We start from the raw sequence: 22,327 nt of genomic DNA, 5'->3' as shown, positions 1-22,327 counted from the left end.
AGGAAAAGATGACAGAAAAAGCAACACCTGACAAACCCTGAGCAAGGCTGAGACATGCCTCAGCTGCTGGTGGGTGGAGGGATGCAAGCCAGGTACCTGTACTGCTCTGCTCTGCCTCTTCATTTGCCACTCTCATCAGTGCATCCAGCACCAGGGCATTGTCCAGCCAGGTGTACCACTCCTCCAGCTCCTGCAGGAAGCTGGAAGTCCCTGTTGTTTCAGACACTTTCCTTGTGGCCAGTTTGCACAACCGCTCGATGAAGCCTGGAATATTCAGAAGTGTAGCTGAAAATAATAAAGAGAAAGAATTTGATTACAGTGTAAGATCACCAGCACATCTGCTTTAGGAATACAGAAGTATATGGTTAAAAAGAGCTGGTTAAAAAGATCTGAAGATGGAAGAACTCAGCACATTCTTCTGTTAAGGACTGGAAGAGAGCATCCATACCCCAGAACAATTCAGGGCTGCTCTCCAGTCTTATCAAGGAACTGATCTGGCTGAAAACCAAGCTGGCAGAAATAAAGCAGCAGCCTTTGGATGGGGCCAGCTCCACCTCCCCTTTCCTCCTTCATTTTCCCTCCTGTGTTGTTGGTCTGTAGTGACTGAACTGGCTCCCTGCAGCAGCAGAGAGGAAAGCTGACAGCTTTTCAAGTAAAAGGTTCCTGAATTAGCTCCTCATGGAGCAAAATAGGAGGAGAACACACCACAGCAGCCCCAGGTGTGAGGGTTTTAACTGTGGAGCTGCACCCTCAAAAAGAGCAGTGCAAGGACAGGAGTCACTGCTCTGCAAATGTTTGGGGAGATGCAGTTTGCCTTCAAGAATAATTTAATGACAGGACCTGTTTATTAAAGATACATGGCTAAAGCTTCACCTCCCACTTGCAGGGGCAAGGAGAAAAGGACAAAGATTTTGGCCATGAACATTACATGAAAGAGTTGCATCTCTGAATGAATAAGCTCCCTGATAAAATTTTAAAAATAGAATATACTGTACAGCCTTTGAATCAGTCTCTGATTGTGCCCATAAAAAAAAGATTAGCTAAACATTTGCTTGGCATGGGCCTATGCAAATATCTGCTTCAGAAGCCCAAAAGCTTTTCAGCACAGCAAGAGCTGAAAACAGCACAATCTACATCTGATGGTACTTTACCTTTTTCAATTCCTACTCATCCTTCTAGGCAAGACTTCTGCACCTGAGAAGTACTCAGCACAATAAGGAAAGCTGAACTGTGCCCAAAGTTAAGGCTGAGACCAGCCCCACAGATTTCCAAGGCTGGTTTGGTAACACTGGGCAACACAATTAATATTAAACACACTTCTCTTTTTGATAAAGACAAGACATCCTGTTCAGGACAATATCAGATAAAATCAGAGAAGGAACTGCTCCAACAGCAACCACACTGCAGACAGCTTTAGCTCAAGAATTCATATTTTATGGAGGACACAGAATTATTGAGAGCTGCTGGAGGGAAGTCCATGGACGTGGCTAAGGCACAGAAAACAAATCCAATTATTTTAAGCCACTCAGAGAGTGCTGAAATGACAGCAATTAACCCACCTAATTAGCAACACCACATGAAACCAAATGCTACACAGTTTCACCAACAGGAAACATTATTTTCAGGAAACAATCTGAGGGGAGTGAATCAAGAAAAATGCTTTGTAAGACACAACACTTTCAGTATCTTTCAGAAACATAACACTGTGTGGCACTGAGAAGAGGAAAACTTTATACATTGCTGAGATTATTCTAATTTGTTCACAACACAACAATTACCTTGATTAATTTCAGCTCGGGAAGGGCCCAAGTTTTTTTTCTGCTGGGCATTTTTGGCCAGAAGTGTGTGCTTGTCATCACTGCCCGTGTCCAGCTCCGAGATGGTGACAGCCAGGATCCTGCAGAAGTTGGCCAGCTGCTGCTGGTCAAAGCTGGACACCAGGCTGGCCAGGTTGGGAATATCATCCAGCTGGATCATTTCCTGGAGGACACAACAGCAGCTCAGTCACATGGGATGGACAGCAAGTGAACACAGGCAGATCCTCCCTGGGGAGCTCTCTGGGTTATTCCAGTAAAGCAAAGGAGAAGCAGCTGGGATTTACAACAGCTGTCAGGTTTAGCAATTCCAAAAGGACAGATATCCATATTTTAAATACTATTTTTATATTTACAAAAAAATCTGGGGGCCTTTTTTTAACTAAAAAACTCACAAAACCACAACCTGATTTAAAACATAAATTATGTTTAGGTATTAGAAGTTTCAATTTTGTTTTCCAATCCTGTCTTTTCTTCAAAACTCACAGATAAGAACTTCTAAATTATTTCTCAGTCTTTTTATCAGAAGTTCTTTTTAATAAAAAAGATGTTGAAAACAGCTTTCAAAAGAAATTGTTGAGATAAACTGAGCTTGTTTCCTATTTCAGGAAACACATCAACCTCAATCTTATTCTAAATAATAAAGTATTAGGTTACAGACTCCTGGCCTTCTCCACAAAATGCACACAGGCTCCTTCCAATCAAGGCTTTCCCAAGGTTACACCTCGAGTGTTTTACTGGCATCACACCAGGGCACTGAGCTGCAATGATGCTGGTAAATAAGTTCAATAACCAGGTTTGTGCAGGAGATTTAAGTGCCCTGTGTCCCCAGCCTACAACTTCTCAGAGAGGTGACAAACACCCAGGAACACACAGGAAAGCTCCCAGATATGAGGAAGACAAGTGAAGTATGTCAAATACAATCAGCAGGCAAGGATGAAAACTGAATTTATATGAAGTTCATTTTCTTTGTCTGTAACATGGGCTATTCTTTAATGACTCAGACCATGGGGACACAGCTGCCACCATTCTCTGAACTGGGTAAAAGCACTACAAGTATGACACCACAGGAGTAGCTTGGCTTCTTTATGAGAAGTGATTGAAGTTAATTACCAGTGTGAACAGGCAGGTTTCAAATAAGCTACAAGAAGTGAGAATGGCAGCTTTGAGGACTATCCTCAGGAACTCTTCAAAGCAACAGCTCTCTTTCCTCCACTAGGCTGAAATGCCATAAAAATTATATGAAGAAAGCAGTAACTAACCTTTTTAACTCCCAGGATATCTTCAATGAGTGTTGCAGTTTGTAGGAATGTCTTTTTGTTTGTCATCAGTGTAAACAGGAACAACACAAAGTCATTTCTCTCTGCCAGCCGCCTTGTGACTCCTTCTGTCTGGAAATGAGCACACACAGGCCCAGTGAGAGCCCACCCTGAGCAGCCACACAGCACATCACAGCCAGGACAGCCCTACAGGTGATGTGGTGCTGAGCCAGCTGCTCCTGAAACCAGGGAATGTGTTTATGGGAACAAAAAGCCATCTCCAGTCCTGGTTTGGAGTCAATGTGGTGCAGCTTGAGAGGCTTCACCTCAAGGCAGCTGTTTCCTTGTCTGAATCCAAAGCCAACCCTGCCTGCCTGGGCACACACCACAGGGGCTGGGCTCTGCTTTGCATACAAACTGTGACCAGCTCCATGCCATGGTCTGCACACGCAGCAGCTCCTAAAGCCTCAGTGTGGGAACCCAGGACATCCCTCTGGCAGTCCAGGATGGCCAGGAGCCTGCCAGGGGGCTCAGAGACCCTGGCACAGAGCCCAGAACACCTGTGGGTTTGATTATGACCCATGGAGTAAATCATCAACCTTAGATGAAGACCAGCAAGCCAAAACAGTTTAGATAGAATAATAGTGAAGTTATCATGGGGTGGAAAAGTAGATTTTGGGGTTTTTGGTATGGGGATCCAGGAGGCAAGATGGAGGGAACTGGGCATGTCCAGCCTTTCTTCTTCTTCTTGGCCTCCATCTTCTGCTGTGATGGTGGCACTTTGGGATTGGTTTAGAGTAGAAGCTCACTGTCTAACATAGGGGATAGGTATTGGGAAGTAATTGTAAACATTGTACACATTGTAGTTTTTAGTATAAAGACATAACACTGCCCTGGGAGCAGGCAGAGTGCCTGGAACTGCCCTGCTGGATGGACCTTGGCAGGGCAGGAAAAAGAATTTTATAGATAAGATACAATAAACAACCTTGAGACTGAGAAATGAAGAGCCCTGACTCCTTCTTCAAGCGCCAGGCTGGGAAAAGAGACTTTCCAATGCATCTTGGGGTCACTCTGACAAGCTAAAGATCCCAACACCTCAGCACTGCTGTCTGAGCAACCCAGATGGAGCACTGGCCTAAAAGAACGGGGTGATGAACCCCAAAGTCAGATTGAGGCATGGAAAACAAGTTTAAGGCTGCCTTTCATGCTCTGAGCTCTGCTGAGAGCACAGCCAGGCTTTCCTGGAACTCACAGCTTCATCCTCACTGCTTGCAAAGCTGTGCTTTACCCATGAGACACATTCCCAGTGCTCACAGAACCAGACTGGCAAAGATAATTCCCCAATATTTACAGATAAGCATAAAACCAGCTAATATTGCCCACAGACCATTTCTGTGATCCTGGACACTGCTCCTCCAATCCCTGCAGTAATACCAAAGTGAATTAAAACAGAGCAGCTAGTCTAGAAATTACAAACTTTGTTTTTTAGCTTATCATGCTATTCTCAGTTTGCAAAAGTTGCATTACCTGCAGTTAAAAAAATAAATCATCCAAGCCAAGGAAAAAAGTGTTCCCTCTCTTCCCTGTCCCATGTGTACACAGACCCTTATCAGTGAGACATGATCCAGTAAGACTCAAACTCTGGAGATTAGACTGATGTTTTTGGAAGAGCTCCAAGCCACTAACTGGCTCTTTTTTCAATTTTTGTTAAACAATGTTCCCTAGGCTCTGGCATAATGAGATGTGTGATGAAGTAAACAATCCTGAGGATGTTTCCTGTATGCATAATCTGAGGCCTTTGCTTTTAGCTTCAGGATTTTAATGACAAGGTATTTCCAGAGGCCCTTAACCCAGCACCTTCCTTTGCACTGATCTGCCATGACTGGACTGAACTGAACTAAAATCCAGCACATGGAGTTGCAGGATCAAATTCAAAACCCTTTGCCAGCCCCAATTCTGAACAAGAGCAGCTGTGGCCGGGATTAACAGGCATCCATTCTCAGCTTCAGATTTTAAACTGCAACATTAACAAAGGCTGGCACAGCTTTCCTATGGAAACACAGAGACAGAAAGATCCAAACAAGGGAACTCAAGCTTGACAATGCAGGTCAGAAAACAAATTATTTGAGCAACACATCAGATGCTGTATTTAAGTGAAGGAATTTTTATGCAAAGCTTCAGAGGAAGTTTAAATTACACTTAAAGGAGTCTGTTTGTTATCTTATCAAGTAGCACATGTAAAAAGAGACCAGAAGAGTTGTACTTACACATATACAGGTGTTGTACAGTATGCTTAAACAGTCCTTGATGAGGTCATCACTTACTGCAAAGGAGAGAGCAGACAGTCAGCAGCCATTCCCTGCCAAGGAACACCCCTGCCATGGGAGGGACATGGAGAGCTATGGGATGGGTGACAACTCCAGGCTGCCAGCTCTGAGCACACATGCAAATGCCTTATGGGATAGAAGCCACAAGAAACACTCTACACCCGACCTGTCCACATGTTAAATTATTTTTGTATGGGGAAAAAAAAGTCAGTTCATGCAGTTTTCTCCACGGGAAACTCATGCTTGTTTTGTCAGCACCTGGACTTCATAGAAAAACTTCCAATCTGCTTTGCCAGAGCATTTTAATATTTAAAATATGTTTTCAGTACAGACCTTCAATTGCCTAAAGCTCCAGTTCAAGTCACTTCACCTTTGAAGTTCCCTGGCTAGCAGGCACAGGGTGCACCATGACATTCCCTTCCCTCAGCAGGGCTCAGTGAAGCAGCAGAATCCCAAAGAGGGGAAATGAAAACACTGCAGCCAAGCTGTTCCAGCAGGAAAGCTGAGCTGAAGTCACTGCACCCCCTGTCCTTACAGCAATGTGGAAATGAGCAGTCATGTAACAAAAAGTGTGCTGCTTTCCTGAGCTACTCATCTTACAATCTCTGCAGCTCCCATTACATAACCAATGTTTTGTGGCTTATTATTAATAATTTTTCACTGTAGCTGTAGCCACAGGAACAAGAAGAGTTTCCAGTGATTGCAGATTTAGTGCTTTGAGTCAAGTGTGTTGTGCTGAGTGCGTGAAGCTCCAGAACTGTGCCAGAAACAGGTGACTCTCCCAAATGCCAGCACGAATGAGAACCAGGGAGAACAAAGAAACAGTGATTCACTCCTAAATGAATCAACAGGAAATTGCTGGGATGGAAAGAGAATAACAGAAAAATAGAACAATTTCTGTCTGAAGCAGAACCATCAAGCAAAACTGGGGAAAAGAAAGAGATAAAGCACCTATTTACTTACTTTTCTGCTTCTTTTTCTGTGTAATAAGAGTTGGTCTCATGAGAATTTCTACTAAAAGCTGTAAAAATAAGACAAGGAATTAAGGGAATGATCACTGAGATACAAATAACCAATTAATTTGCCAATGACAAAGCCAAACCTGTTTCTGCTTAAGTCACAGAGATGAATAATGAAGGCTCTACAATCAAACCCCCACTGGTGTCAAAATCATATTGACAAATTATAGCTGCGTTTACCCTGAAGAAACAGTAAGAGCTGTACAAAATAATCTCCCACTGGCAAGTTTTAAAGAATTTGAGCTTGCAAGGAATGTAATTTCACATGCCTCCAGATAACATCAAGGATGGTGAGCACACATCTCTTAAAATAAGGAACCTTTAGCAATAATCTGCAAAGAGATGCAAATTTTGCAAAGGCTTTTTCCTAAATCTTGCTGGGCTTCAAAAACATTTCATGTCCAGACAGAATTTAGCAGCTCCAGATTTTATCTGAGCACCAAAAAGCCACTGCTTGTGTACAGGATCCTGTATGTATATTTACATATATATTTCTGTTTAAGGAATGTAACAATTAGCTTTCCAAGACCAGGACTGTGGTTCTGACTGATGCAGAACTGATCTTTAGTTGTTCCAGTGTGTACCACTGGTTTAGCTTAAAACATTTGAAAAAACAGCGCTTTATTTAAAAATGAAAGTTGGCAAACAAGGAACTGATGACTTCTGCAAGAACTACTGCAAATGCTGCTGGTTTTAAAATTCAGTTTAAAATTGCTGACAGCAATGCAGGCATCACACAGTCAGTGCCAACTCACAAGATATTTAGGAGTTTACAACTTGATCTATTTGTCCCATCTTCTTTTAATGAGCTATTGATCCAGACACAGAGGAAACCACCTTGGCATCACTGGAGGCTACATTAAAAGCACTGACAAATAAATAAATAATAGGCAGCTTTTAAGAGGAATATGCATTTTTAGCAATATTTGTAGTAGTAGCTGTAGCATTAATAGGGTAGAGAAAAATGACTGCAGTAATACAGATCTCATACTAATGGCTTGTGTTTTAGAAGGAGAATGCACATCTCAAAGTTTGAGGTTTATGCTTTAATTCTTGGGGTTTCTGCCTCTCACCAGAGGCAGAAGGAGCAGAAAGGGAATGATGAGATTGTGTTTCTTGGGATGGGGTTACATTCAGGTATAAAATCTATGAGGTTTGTGTATTTGCACTCTGAGGTCTTTATTTTACATGAATTCATATAAAGGGAGGAGCCACCGAGCTGGTTTTGTTCTTCCTCAATGTAAAGGCTGTCAGAATCCAACAATATTTTAACTCTCACACATTGTAGCCTAGGGAGTACACTGCAAACTGAGTGTCCTTCAGAGTTACTCATGTTCCACAGCTCAAAATATTGCAACATAAATCAGCGCATGGCACACACAGCACCAGCAGATCAAACTTCTTCCCTTTCAAATCCTAGAGCAGGATTTTTAAAAATACACAGCACTGGCTTCCATCACTGCCTTTAATCACATGAAACCCACCTCTATTCAAATCTCTGACCATACCACCAGGTCATTACAGTGGATCTGATATTAACCATCTCCAGCCCAAGGGAGATGCCAAGCAAGCCCCAACCAACCAAACCAGAAACTTGTCCCCAAAACACACAGATTCTGTGCACTGTGTTAAAATAATTTATACAAAAGTACCACTATTTCCCTTTAAAAAAAAGGGAAATTTAAATATTTTCATAGTGTTCTCACTTGCTTGGGTAGCTGAAGGCTTTTGCCCTCAACTGACAGCAGCAACTAAACCAGTGCTCATTTCAAAACATAAACAGCAGCTTTAAGTAAAAGCAAGCTTTACTTGTGTAAAAAATAAAATAACAAAAATGTTGTTTCTGTTACAAAGACAAAATAACAAAAAATAAATGTGACAAAAAGTAAATAGCAAAATCTCTTTAGTTAAATGAAATAAAAAGAGAGTATCAATTAGTTTACTGGAAAATACAAACAATACATTTCTAATGAAAGCCAAGCCAGAGTCAGGCACCATAAAACAGAGCAAATGGGTATTTGTGCAATGTAGAATTAAAGCAAATAAACAAAATGATGAATTGCCAGAATGTCCACAGAAACCTCCAGTTCTGCTTAAAAACTCTGCCAGAGATGAAGCAATAAACACAGACAACCTGGTTAAGACAGAGCCCTGGTGTGCTTTAACTGCCACAGATCCCCCAGTGTTAAGTGAAAATCTCACTGCCCCAATGCCAACTGTGTTATTTTATCTCACAACCAGGAATCATTTGAAACTGTCTTCATTTAGAACTAAAGGTCTAATCTTTTTTAAGGTAAAAAAAGACTGACTAATGAAACAGGCAGGTGTTCTGTGTCATATAAGAACAAAACACCTCACTTTGGATGTAACACCTTGAAAAATACACCCTTTTCCAATTGTGATTAACAGAAAGTGGCACAATTCTAATGCTTGACAATAAATTGGTAAAGTCATTCTGTAGCTTGCATTCAGAAGCTTCAAAGACCTCTCTGAAGAGATTTTTCAGTGGGATGATTATCATGCAGATCTTTTGATACTGAAAAACCACACTTACATCGACTCCTCCAAACAAATCAAATGTGTATGTGTTTGGGAAACTGGACTCTTGAGCAGCTTTTCTGTCTTCTGTGACATAAACCATGGCTTCCATCGAGAGAAGTGGAGAAATTTCCTGCAGGTAGGAGAAAAATAAAGAGATGGTTCAAAAAGAAAACTGTTCATCACTAGAAACACAATTATCTCTCACTATCTGTGTAATCCCACTGACTAATCATCACCTGCATCCCCAGCTCCTACTTACCAGCCAATTCTTGACAGATACCATCATGCAGACAGCTTAAGAAATTAATACAGTATGATCACAGTAGACTTTAAAGAAAGCCACAACAAAATTCTCTGAATTAGGAAGAAGGGTGCAGGCAGTACCTTTAGGATGCTTTGGCACTGGGAGAAGTCACTGTTTGGGTGGCTGTGCTCATACAGCTTCTGCAAGAGCAAGGGGATCCCATTCCATTTTGCCTGTTTATCTCTCTCCTTCAACAAGGCCTCTGTGATCTGCAAAAAAGAGTATGATTCCCATGTGTCCAGTGCTTCATCACTAGGAAAATAAGCTTATCACCTTCCTGGAAAAAGAGCTCACAAAATCCAGTGTCACCCTGATTTTTCAAGATTTTCTAAGCCTTCTGATGTTCACATTCTTGTAGCAAAGTTTCTCACACACTTTCTGTAAATAACTCATTGTTTTGCATTCTTTTCTGGAGGAGGAGAAATCTGATGGACTGTTGGTTTGTCCAGTGTCATTGGAGAGGTGGCACTGTCACCCTCCAATCCACTGCCACTTTTGGAAATCTATAAATGTTGGAGTCAGAAAATAAATTTCCCTTTTTCCCACCTTGAGAGCAGCAGTGTGTGTCGTGTTGTCTTGTGACAACCCAGTACCTCTTTCCATGCAGCAATTTATGCAGGACAAGTAGCTGCAGAATTTTACAGATGAAAAGTATCTTAAGCAGCACAGAGCTTAATGCAGATGTCACTTAGAGTGCATAATCTCATTCTGTATTTTTATATTGATTGTGTATTTTAAAATGGCAACACATTAGTCTCTAAACAATTCCATTAGCAGAGCTCAATTGACAGGTCAGTGAAGGAGGAAATGGGTGCCCTGACACTATCTCAAATTACACTGGTCTGAGGTGTAGAATGCTGAGGATGGGAAGGCTTCATTACTTGATGCATTCAGCTAGAAAGGAGAATTTCCTCAGCCAAGTCCCTGAAGTCATTGGTCACAGCAATGACCTAAACCACAAAGGTTTACAAGCAGGAACATATCAAAGAGAGAAAATTCCCTCTGTAGTCTTGGGCTGGTTGTAAAAGGAGATCACCAACTAAATCAGCAAAACAACAATGCTGGCATTATCCTGAGAAACAGGCTGCAACCACAAAAAAGAACACTTGGCATTTGCTACTACAGCTGTCCAAACTGTTTTCAATGTTCCTCCTTTTTCCCTAAAGTAAAAAAAAAAGAAAAAAAATCTTAATATTCATCACTGTGTTTAACACCTAAAAAAAAAAAGTAGCAGCACAAGACTAAAATATTCTCCTTAAAATCCACAAAAGATGCTTTGAAGTCTGAATATTTCCAGGTTAATGCCAGATGTGTCAAAGAGGAGCTTAGGACATTCAATTAAAAACCACCATCCAGACAATGCTGCCCAAACTTGAACTCCTTTCCTCTCTGATACACCAACCCCAATACAGGGACTTATCCTTGTACACAGGAGAAAGTAAAGCAGAAAACAATTCCAGCAGGATTTTTGCCTGGGTTTACAAATGTTTTATGTGCCCTCCTAATAAAAACCACAAAATAAAGAAAACCCCAATCCTCTGGTCAGTATCCCAAGGCAAACCTTAGAAAACAGAATGTCCTGAGCTGGGAGGGACCCCCAGGATCACCCAGGGCAGCCCCAGCCCTGCCCAGACACCCCAACAGCCCCAGCCTGGGCATCCCTGGCAGCTCCTGGAGCTCTGGCAGCCTCGGGGCCGTGCCCATTCCCAGCACCCTCTGGGGAAGAGCCTTTCCCTGGTGTCCAGCCTGAGCCTCCCCTGACACATCTGTGGGTTGGCTCCTACTCCCAGGATAAACCCCTAAGCTGCTCTCATTCTGCACCTTTCTGGGCTTAAGTGACATTTCCCTCCCAGCTTCTTAATCCCACTTATTCTTGCAGCCAAGACATGGTTCTCAGACACAGCTCAGTGCACAATTCCAAAGGGCCATTCAATTCCTGATTAGACAATTATATGCAAATATACTCCAACTCCTGGCAGAATTTAACCCTTTGCTCTCTTGTTACACAGGAAGACCAGAAAACTGATTCCAGCTGAGAACTCAGCCTGGCAATGTAGCTAATGTGGGTCCTCATTCTTTTTGTAAGATTCCCAAGCACTCAGGACTCTTTTCCTGATGAAATGCCTCAATTTTTAGGTAAATAAGAACTTCAAATAAATAAGAACTTCAAGGGTCTTGAAGTACCAAGTTTCTAGCTACAAATAGTGATTGAAGCAGCATAAGCACGCCTGGGACATAAAATTCCCTCCAGTTTTTAACTTTTCCCTGCTTTCTGAATCAGAGGAATCAACCAGCACTGCTGGAGAATGACACACTTTCCTTCTGAGCAGGAGAAATAGCAGAGGATCAAACCAGAAAGCCAAAATCACTTCTCATCATCTGGGCTCTGGGTCAGCTACTTGGAAGTCACAGATTCCATTTCCCCTTGAGAAACCAAACACAGAATGAGCCAAAGGAGCTGTGCCACTGCCCCATCCCAGGTGTGGGAGGAGGACAAACCCACAGGCAGTGGGAGGAACAGGATTCATTGCTGGGCAAAATGCACAGAACACACAGCAAAACGCCAGGGAAAGAGTCCAACTCTCCAGCTCCAGCTGATGTGGAAGATACCAGAGGCAGGGATGACGTGCACAGGCTGCCATCACAGGTTCCAGCAGCACAGAACAGAATTCAACACTTAAATGCCCTCAGGAAAGGCCAAAAGCCTTTAATTAACATTAAAACCTTGTGCTGGGTTTAACACCACACTCTTAATCACATGTATGCTTCTTGGTTTGGGGCAGGATCCATCTGAGCCATCTCCACTCCCATTTCTGTACTAGCAGGGCTTCCTCTCCCTGCCCCAGGCTCTGAGAGGCAGCCACAGGAAACTTTCAGAACTGAAATTCTCAAAGAGTGAAGCAAATGTTTCCTTGCTCTCATCATCTTTTATCTGCTTTCAAAAGAAAAAAAAAAATTAAAAAAAGGTTTTCTTTCTCTTGATTTAACACATCTTTGGTTTCACTGCAAGCTCTGGCTTGTGGTCCCTGCTCTGTATTTGAGGCTACCCTGGCTCTGGATATTTCCATTGTGGCCGGGTGGTATTTGCCAATGCAAAGATTTTTGGATTCTGGGAAGGGATTAAAATTCAATCAGACTTTGTGGAGCTGTCTTTCTTCACAGCCATTTTGGTTAAAAACTGCATCTCCTGTTTTCCATAACAGCAGCTAGTCAATGCTTTTCATTTATAAGCAAAAATGGTTTTCTTTTTGGGGAAATTTTATTGAATAGTCATGAAAATCAGCACTGGGTCTTTTGGGCCTCCTTTCCTCTGTGGAATTTTTTGGTCTCGTTCAAGCACAAAATGCAATCCAACACTGACCTCCTTCATTCACTCAAAAGCTCTGGATAAAATACCTGAAATCTTGCAACAAAACTTGAGAAGTCAGGTATCATCTAGCAAGAAGTAGAGGTTGTAGCAGCCCAGCTGGAAGAGGTATCCATGAAAAGCCAGGATCTCCCCAAGTGCTGGCAGCTGGGTTTGGAATTGTCATGCCTTACTGGTGCTAGGACACCACAGAGTAAGGATCACTTCTGAGAAAACAAGAGCAGCAGCACAAACTTCTGTAAGAGCCAGGTACAGCAAACCAAAGTGGTACAAACACCAGGACTGCACAGAGTCCCTTCCCAGACTGCTGCAACACACCCCAGTTGTGGCTCACAAACAGAGAAACCCAAGGCCAGCACACTGGGGCTCTCCAGAGTGCTTCTGCTCCAGGCTGATCCCTGAAAACACAGTGGCACACACCCCAGCTCATGCAGAGCTCCCAGCTATGTCCCAGTCCACAGCTGTCTGTACAATCCTGGTTTCCCACCTGTGCTGTCCTGAACGCTGCTCCCCAGCCTGGGGCTCCCCACCTCAGCAGGACCATCCATGTCCCCCCCTGCCATGAAGGCCTTTACTGGAAGGGCAATCACAGACCTTGGAGAGGATTGAAATTCAGAGATTAAAAATGTGTCACCAGCCCACCCATGCCTGCAAGGGAGAAGAGACTGAGTGGTTTTCTCTTTAAAGACTCCTAAGGAACTGGAGCTCAGGATTTCCCAGGAGATTACTCAAAGACTGATAACTACCATGGGAACACTTTCCAACTACACAGTTTAAGTAACTTCTGTGCATCATTTTCCTTGACAGTATACAAAGGGCTGAAAAAAGACACTGCACACAACTTGAAGTATTTAGTTTAAATTTCTTTCTAATCCTACTGTCTTTTAAATCTTTTCAAAAATGAAAGAATAAGAAGCACACAATGTCCCATCTTGGAAGGACACAAGGACTGGCAAGCCCAGCCCCTGGCCCTGCCCAGACACCCCAACAGCCCCACCCTGGGCATCCCTGGCAGCCCCAGGGCCCTGCCCATTCCCTGGGGAGCCTGGGCACCCTCTGGGGGAGGAACCTTTTCCTAATATCCAGCCTAAACCTCCCCTGATGGCATTGATTTGCATGATAGTCAATAATTATTAATTATACCTGCATCTTCATGAAGTTATACATTAATATTTGCCTACACCCACCCCTTGATCAGTCTAGTCTCCCTTTTACTTGTCCCCTCCTCTGTGCTCATCCTCCAGGCACAGGAACAGCTCTTCCCCCCTGCTCTGCGTCCATGCCCTGGCTCAGCATTGCCAAAACATTTCTTACTGCCCTGAGATCTCTTGGAGATAAAGTTGCTCCCAAATCCTTCCCCTTCCAGAGGGGATTCTCCTGCCCACCTCTGTTGCCACACTGTGACAATTTTCCTTGCCCTACAAAGCAAACTTCTGATTTTCCTAAGCTTGCCTCCACCCCAGTGCTGAGCTGTGGTCAGTGACACTGCTCTGTGTCTTCCCAAAACTGCTGACCACCAGCAGTGGTGACAGCAGCAGAAATACCAGGAGCTAATCCTCCCTTTGCTCTCCAGGGCAGGGCAAACACTCTCCTGATAAAATTGTGTCTCTATTTCACATTTTACCCTTCAAACACACTACACTGTCTTGCTGAATGCTCGCTACAGGAGGGTGTTTGCTGTCATCTTTCAGAAAGCAAAAGCAGTGATTCAGGTGTCCAGGCATCCTTCACAGCACGGAAGGGTTCCTGCTGTGACAGACTGCACAGCTATGACACATCACTTACAAGGTTTTGTTAATTTAATTTCTCATTGCAACCATACACGAAGACTGGAAGTGCTTTTAAAAAAAGCAGAATTTCCATTCCTGGGATTTTCCATGACTTCTGAAGTATCTATTCAAATGTCTTGAAAGTTTAAAAGGAAACAGGCACAAGATTATGGATCTTGACAAAGAGATGCAAGTACATAGTCTCTATGTATTCTTAATAAAATTGAAGCCTTTGCATATCCTTTCCTTCAAGCCTTTAAAGCTGTACCTTTAAAAAATACAGGAAACTAAAATTTGTGCAATTAAATGTTTAATTTTCCTCTGAACAGTAATAACTTAGGAAGTCATCTCTGACAGACTGTCAGGAGAATGATTATTCAGGATTTTGGGGAGTGCCCCACCATTCCAGCTCTGCATTGCATTTTCCTTTCCAGTTGCTAACAGCCATCCATCAGCCTGGCTGAGCTGTCTCTTTCCTCACACAACTTTTCCCACAAAAGCCTGCAACCAAGGCAAATGACCCTGCAAGTTTTGGTTTGAACACAACAGCTTTACAGGAACACAGCTGCTGGCCCATGCAGCAATTCTGGAAAGAATTCCAAGGGAGAAGCTGAGCACTGCAGCCCTGCAGCTCCAGGGCAGAGCACACTGTGGTCAGTCACAACTGAGCTCTGATCAAACCCAGGGCAGAGCCCCACAAATATTATTCCTGAAAGGAAACTCTGCTGGGGGAAGTCCATGTAAGTAAGAGCACTTATGTCCAGCCTCTCTCAGCTCCTTGATTCTTCAAGTGCAGATCAGGATTCCCTTAGCTGGATTCCCTGTTGCTCCATCCCTCCCAGCCCTGCATGCAGCCCCCATCTCTTTCCTGCCAACCCAAAAGCCAGGCATGAACCCAGGGACACATTGTCCTAGGATAAAACATGCCAGAGCTTCCAGCCAGGCCTAACCATTCCCACAGCTCTGAGACTACAGCTCTGCTCACCAGAACTGGAAGAAGACAAGGAACAGGTCCTCCTGAATCTCCAATCCCCACAGGACAATTCCAACACAGACCTTTAATAGCAGCAGCTCACCAAATCCACTACAGGATCTACCAGATCAGAACAGAGCTACTGATATTTGCTTTGCTGACCTTCCTCTCAGAGAAAAAGAAATCAACTAATAGCTATAATTATATTAAAATGATATTAATTTCTCAGTTACCACTTTTCCTTGGAACTTCCTAAGTTTCTTTATTTCATTTTGAAAGGAAACAAACTCTGTAGGGCTATCTAAGAAAAAGCAGAGGGATAGGGAGCATTTCTTCTCACTCATCTTCAGCCACACAAAAAAAAATCAGACACCAACACAGTTTAAATCCAACACAGCCACTTTTTGAGCATTTCTAGTGCATGACAGAGCTCTGGTCCTGTTACATAACAAAAGCACGTCCAGGCTTTCCAACACTCCCTCACTGTCCTCCCCTGAAGAGGCCTAAGCCTGCTAACACCCACACAATTAGAGCTACTCAAGTGGATTATTTTCACGTGAATGTTGTTTTGTTGGTGCTCTTGTAAGGAGGAAACAAAAAACTGGCTCAGAACCAAAATTTTCTCTCAGGGTTAGGAAGCTACTCCTGCTGATAACCTGCAATGGCAGGAGGTGAAATCTGGATGTCTGAGGATGAAAATGTTTTCTTTCCACAGAGCTTTTTTTTTACATTGGATAGGGATTATCCTGCTAAAGGAAGTGTCTGCTCCTAGGGATAGCAAAGCATGAAATACAGCTGGAAAAATGGATTCCTTTTTTCCATTCTGATTGTTTCAGCTAAGCCCTGGCAATCCTATGAGGGTGAGAGCAGTGCTGACACCCAGCTCTTGGGACTGCAGCAGGAGCACCTTAGTTTGCCAACAAATCCCTGGTTAGTCCATTTTTCCACTGCTCTGTGCACAGGGATTCCCAGAGCTGCACCTAAATACCTTCTGGTTTCATGCCATATCCATGTTGGTCACAGCTGCCTTGCAGCAGATGAAGTCTGCATCTTCCTGCTAAGCAGATTTGAGCTGGATCAGCTGAGCCAGAGTGTTCTTGGCTTTCAAGGAACAGCAGCACAAACTTGTCCCAGAGCCTGTGATCCATGGCACAGCTGTGCCCCAAGAAGGACAACACACCAGGCCCCTCACAACCAATATTCCTCCTTGTTAGAAATGGGTCACTTCTGGAGAGCTCTTCTGCCCCTGGTTCACCAGCACCTGCAAAGCCCCTTGCACTGGCTGTGTGCTCAGGGCAGGGCAAATCCTGATCCAAGGTTATGCAATCTGATAGCAACACTGAGGCTTGTGTGCAGGGCAGCAGCTGACGCCAGCAATATGGATAAAATGGATACAGGAACAAATCATGGCAGTATCTACTGAAATCTGCTTTAGCTAATCAACTTCTTATCACAGAATCATTTAGATTGGAAAAGACCTCCAAGACCAGGAGTCTAACCTGTGATTTATCCCCACCCTGTCACCCAGCCCAGAGCACTGAGTGCCATCCTGTTGTTTCTTGGGATCTCCAGGGATGGGGACTCCACCATCTCCCAATGCCTGAACGATCCTTCCAGAGGAAGAAACTCCTCCTGCTGTCCAAGCTGCCTGATCCATCCTTTCCATGGGGAAATTCCTCCTGTTGTCCAAGCTGACCCTCCCCTGGCCCAGCCTGAGGCCGTTCCCTCTCCTCTTGTCCCTCTGGAGCACAGCCCAGCCCTCACCTGGCTGTCCCCTCCTGTCAGGAGTTGTGCAGAGCCAGAAGTTCCCTCTGAGCCTCCTTTTCTCCAGGCTGAGCCCCTTTCCCAGCTCCCTCAGCCACTCCTCATATGATTCTCCAGCTCTGTTGCCCTTCTCTGAATAATTTATTATTAATAATAAAGCAAGACACCAACTGGCAAGGAAGCCAAGGGCTCTGGGTAGGTGAGCACAGCAGGAACACACAGGGATCCAGATTTCAGAGCCTCAGCTGACCTCAAAAATGCCAGATATTCAGGGGGCTGTTGCTGTCAGAAATGCTTCTATGTTCCTGTAAGATCAGAATGATGAACTTTTACATGCAGGCCTCAAAACAAGTGATCCTTCCCAGCTCACAGATAAGCCCCTGCTTTCCTCATACAAAAATGGATCTTGAGATCACCTAAGAATAGCACACAAAGCTTTGTTCAGGGCTAAATGCCACTGCTGCCCATGGCAGGCACCCCAGTCTCCCTGAATTAACATCTTGAGAAGGGTTTCCCCTCCCTACAGGACACCAGCAGTGCAGTCCAGGCAGCACATGACCCAAAAATTCCTTCCAAAACACAGCTAGGAAATGCTTCAAGGACACTCTCATGACTTGCTCTACACCCCAACACAGCAACCTGACCTGCTCTCAGGCTCTGCAGGAACCAATCAGTTGAGAAATGTAAGCAAGGGCTCCCACGCTGCCACTGAGGAGTCAACTGCAGGAAAACTGGGAATGTTTCGATAAAAAATAGAATTAAAAAAAAAAAAGAAAGCAGCCAAAACTGCCTTGTGCTTCTCTAAAAGTTACATCAAAGTGTTTTATATTTAGATTGTCTACAAACAAAAAACTGATCTGAGGTAAAAGTAAAGAGACACAGAATTCATAAAGTTCAAAATCATTCAGGGAGTTATTTCCCCTGCCTGAGCTTAAGTGAATCATAGAATGGTTTGGGTTGGGAGGAACCTTAAAACTCATCCAGTCCCACACCCCTGCCATGGCAGGGACACCTTCCACTGTGCCAGGCTGCTCCATCCAGCCTGGCCTGGGACATTCCCAGGGATCCAGGGGCAGCCCCAGCTGCTCTGGGCACCCTGTGTCAGGGCCTGCCCACCCTCACAAGGAAGAATTTCTTCCCAATATCCCATCTAACCCTGCCCTCTGTCAATTTGAAATCATTACCCCTTGTCCTGTCACTCCATGCTCTTACACAAAATCATTTAAATGATTTAAAATACCCTCCTATAGCATTTATGAAGCTCTATGTGTCGAAGCTTTAACTCTCAGGGCAGCACAAGGATGCCAAAATTTTTCAAGCAAAACCAACCCAAACCCCAGAAACAAAAACCCCACCTCAATTTTGGGCATTATAAGGAGGATGCAACCAGCAGAGGTTTTCTTGATTGCTGTAAAAGCTTAAAAGCCCAAAATGAAAACAGTAGCACTGCATTTTTTTGAGCAAACCAAAGCCCAGAGGTGGAAGCACCATCCTACAGACACCAGAGGTGCATAAGGTTGGTGCAGGTTTACCTGACTGAAATTGCAGTGGCTGAGGAGTGCATGAAAGGGAGAGTGCAGAGGTGGACAGGTAAGGCAGTGAGACAAAGTTTGTCCACGTGCTGTAGGAAATCCACTCCTAAATCAATCCCAAGAGTCAATACAGGTTTATATTGATGCAAATGACTGGCTCTTCTTAAGGATTAACCAAACTAATAGCTGTAATAATAGCTGTAACTAATAGCTGTAGCTGAGGAAGCAGCAAAATAAAGACAAAATAGCCGTAAAAAAAAAATCTGCTCTTTTAGCTCTCTGCTACAGAACGAGGCATGGGCATTCATAATGAATATGATGCCTTAGGATTGGAGCTTTTCTATTTTCCATCTATTTGTAACCCTGCAGTTCTTTAGTGTATGACTCTAAACCCCACACACAGTGGGAGCTGCTGCTCTCCCAGTTTGGGCAGACACAACAATTCCTCTCCAGGCCTGGCAATCAAGGACACCTCACTGCCTCAGGGCCCAGAGATGGAAACAAAAGGGAGTTGGGGGAGCAAACTTGGGGTCAATGACTTCATTACCTGAAGCTGTAATTGCAAGATTAACCCCCAATATGCAAATGGACCCAATTTATAAAAGTGTGAAAACCCATGACCTGTGGTCCATTTTATGGGTGGACCTGGGGGGCTTTGTCTGCCCAAAATGTACCTGAAGGCCCTTCAATAAATGTAACTGTTTTTTATTCCCTAATTTTGTCTGGCCTCTGTTTTTAGGTAGTCCTGAAAAGGCATCAAACAAATCTTCTCTTAATAATTGCTCAGAATCCTTGTTTATCAAGAAAAATGCTGTTGTCTGCACTAGTAAATCAGAGAAATGCCATTTTTTATTCCATCTGACCTCTCTTAACATACTTCAGCTCAATAAATCAGCACCTGAATACAAGTTCTGTATCTCACGTTTCATTTTCCAAGTCTTTGCACCATTTTGCATTTAACCTGCAAGAAAAATGCCAATTATTCTCCATAAAAAGAAATTAATAGTCCACTATTCTTGAGCAGTTTTTCCTAAAAAAAGTATCAGCACACGACAGGCACAGGCCCGGGGTAAGGAACTGATTTCATTCCTTGGTATTTCCCAGCATCATCAACAGGGAAATATGACAAATAAAAAACAGACCTGGAACAGTTTCTCATAAAACCACCTGCGTTACAGAGCTAAAATGTCTCCTAAGCCCTAATACCACGAGGCTGCCTTTGTGCAGGAAATACGTTTAAATTTCGATGCTGCATTGTTACAGTCCCAGGCACAGCTTCCTTTCTTTGCAGGGAAGGCCACACCGACCGAAGAGGCGGAGAACGGCTGGGCAAACGCCTGTGCTGCTCCTCGGGGCTCCCCGAGCTGGCCGAGGCCGGCGAGGCGGCGCACGGAGCCCGAAGGCACCGGGGCACAACCCGCGGAGCTCCGGAGCGCCGAGCGCGGCCTGGGAGCGGCCGTTTTACCCGAGCAGGCCCCGCCAGGCCAGCCGGGCTCTCTCCGGCCGCGCAGGAGGCGCTGCACCCCCGGCCCCAAACCCCACAGCCCCCCCAAGCCCCGCGGCCTCCCCGCTTCGCCCGCCCGGCCCAGCTGCCACGGGCGGCCCGCACTCGTTACCTGCGCCCCGCGGGTCAGCCCGCGGCCGCTGAGCTGCCCGTGCCGCAGCTGTGCCAAGATGTTGGTGGTGGCGGCGCGGGTCCCGCCGGTGCCGGTGCAGCCGGAGCCGGGCCCCGTGCCGGCCCCCGCCACGGCCGCCATGGCCTCCGCGCTGGGGACACAAACAGCGAGCCCTCCCCTCGGCCCGCTCGGCCGAGTGCGCAGCCGCGGGACGCGCCAACATGGCGGCCGGAAGGGGCGCCCGCCGTGTGGGAGGGAGCGAGGGGAGCCGCGGCCTGTCCGCGCTGCCGCTTCCCCGTGTGATGTGCGGTATGAGATAATTCGTGCTTAGAGGAAATAGATGTGAAATAAGGTTGTAAATAAAATTGTGTGCGTAACAAAAATCGAAAAGCCTAAGACCACTGACATTCAGGAGACAGATTGGCACATCGAAATTGCGAAACTCCAGATGGCAGCAAGGAAAGAAAGTTTAATTAGCAAACGAAAGGACGTGGCCGGTGCGGAGATGGGCCTTTCCCGGGCTATCCAGGGAACACCCAACAGCGATGAACACTTGATAAGTGTGAAAAATGCGTATTTTATGATTGGATTTTCGCAAATATTCAAATGAATATTATATGTGTTGTTAGAAAGTAATGCTGTATTAATTCTCTTAAGTAGTGTGTTAAATACAGTTTTAGGTTATAAAAATCGTTAAAATAGAAACTATGCTATGTAGGATACTTCTTTTCTAAAGAAAGGACTTGCAGAGAAATAGCAGCCACAGGACACCTCAGTCTTTCAGAGAAAAAGAATTTATTGCTGCATTATCAGAAGAAACGAACTTCTTCCCACCTCGAAGGCGCTGTTAGGATTCAGAGGAAGAAGTTGACGATGACCAGACAGAATTCTGTGTTTGAATGGAATTTATGCATAATGATGACGTGTATGAATATGCAACAGGCTGTTGCTTTTAAGGGTTAATCTTTTGTTAACCCGTGTCCTTTTTCGGGCTCCTGCTGCCCAGAAAAGGTACCCAGAGGTCCGTAACTCTTTGTCTCTATTGTCTCATATTGTCCTAAATCAAAGTGTCCAAATTACTATTACTCTACTTGTATTACTATTTTTATAAGCATTTTATTACTATTAAACTTTTAAAATTTTAAAAACAAGTGATTGGCGATTATTTTTTACAATAAGTATCTTCAATCAAGATAACCAGAGTCGTCAGGAACATACATCTGAACACTGGATTCCCCTAACTGGACATCAACACTCCCAGAAACAGCATTGTCACAGAGAAAAGAGACTTCATGCATATGCAGAGTAACAAAAGAATAGGGACACCTCTGCTTCAGGCAGAAAAAACTGTATAAAACAGCCCCACAGGAGAGGCATTTGTGGACAGAGGGTCCAAGGTTCACCCAGCACTGATCCAGGCTCGATGCTGTCTCTTGGACTGTGGCTATCGAGGACCATATTTTCAATCACGAAATGAAATCGATTTTTTATTAATTTTTAAAAACTATTTATTATTATTTTTCTAAATTATTAAATTGGCTTTATCGATTTTTACCTATAACACCCGTGGCTCTGCCTCCAGCTCCATTTCCATCCTGATGCCTTTATTTCTCTCAGCGAGGCCCAGCCACACCCTTTTCTGTTTAAGGAAAAGCTCACCGAGGACACCAATCAGTTTGTTTTGGTTAAAATAAAGGCTTTGTGAGATGGAACAGCACTGGAACAAGGAACAGTTGAGGCTGTTCTGTGTTGTTCTGAGTCACCCAGCCCACAGCACTAATCTGAGATTAGCTCAGTTGGTCATAATACCCAAGTTTCAGTTCCTGTCTGGGCCACTGACTTGGAGTTGGACTCCATCATCTGTCTGGGTGCCTTCCTACTCAGACAAATCTGAGAATCTAATCAAGATCCATCTAATTACCCACAGTAGCCATGCACAGATGAGTTCTCTCAGCTCCAACCGTGCTGAGGAACAACCTTATCTTCCCAGCCTACAGCTCCTTGGTTCTGCTGCTGGAAGTTCTTGGATGGGGGTACTAAAA

The 22,327-nt window shown here is 44.3% G+C and overlaps 1 protein-coding gene across 1 annotated transcript in view; it reads right to left on the bottom strand.

Moving 5' to 3' along the window:
* TRPC4AP (transient receptor potential cation channel subfamily C member 4 associated protein) overlaps positions 1 to 20,474 on the bottom strand; it is a 36,732-nt gene extending 16,258 nt beyond the window's left edge. The window contains exons 1-8 of the mRNA XM_066561546.1: positions 20,286 to 20,474; positions 9,345 to 9,473; positions 8,974 to 9,090; positions 6,364 to 6,421; positions 5,341 to 5,396; positions 3,077 to 3,205; positions 1,779 to 1,980; positions 97 to 285 (exon numbers count right to left, since the gene is read on the bottom strand). Coding sequence (XP_066417643.1) covers positions 97 to 285; positions 1,779 to 1,980; positions 3,077 to 3,205; positions 5,341 to 5,396; positions 6,364 to 6,421; positions 8,974 to 9,090; positions 9,345 to 9,473; positions 20,286 to 20,426 — 1,021 coding nt within the window. The 5' untranslated portion in view covers positions 20,427 to 20,474. The remainder of the gene's footprint in view (positions 1 to 96; positions 286 to 1,778; positions 1,981 to 3,076; positions 3,206 to 5,340; positions 5,397 to 6,363; positions 6,422 to 8,973; positions 9,091 to 9,344; positions 9,474 to 20,285) is intronic.
* Between the last annotated feature and the right edge of the window lie 1,853 nt (positions 20,475 to 22,327).

This window comes from Molothrus aeneus, chromosome 17 (assembly GCF_037042795.1).
Source record: "Molothrus aeneus isolate 106 chromosome 17, BPBGC_Maene_1.0, whole genome shotgun sequence".
Lineage (NCBI taxonomy): Eukaryota > Metazoa > Chordata > Aves > Passeriformes > Icteridae > Molothrus > Molothrus aeneus.
Note: the sequence above shows the minus strand (reverse complement) of the source record. Positions and strands in the feature narration are given on the sequence as shown.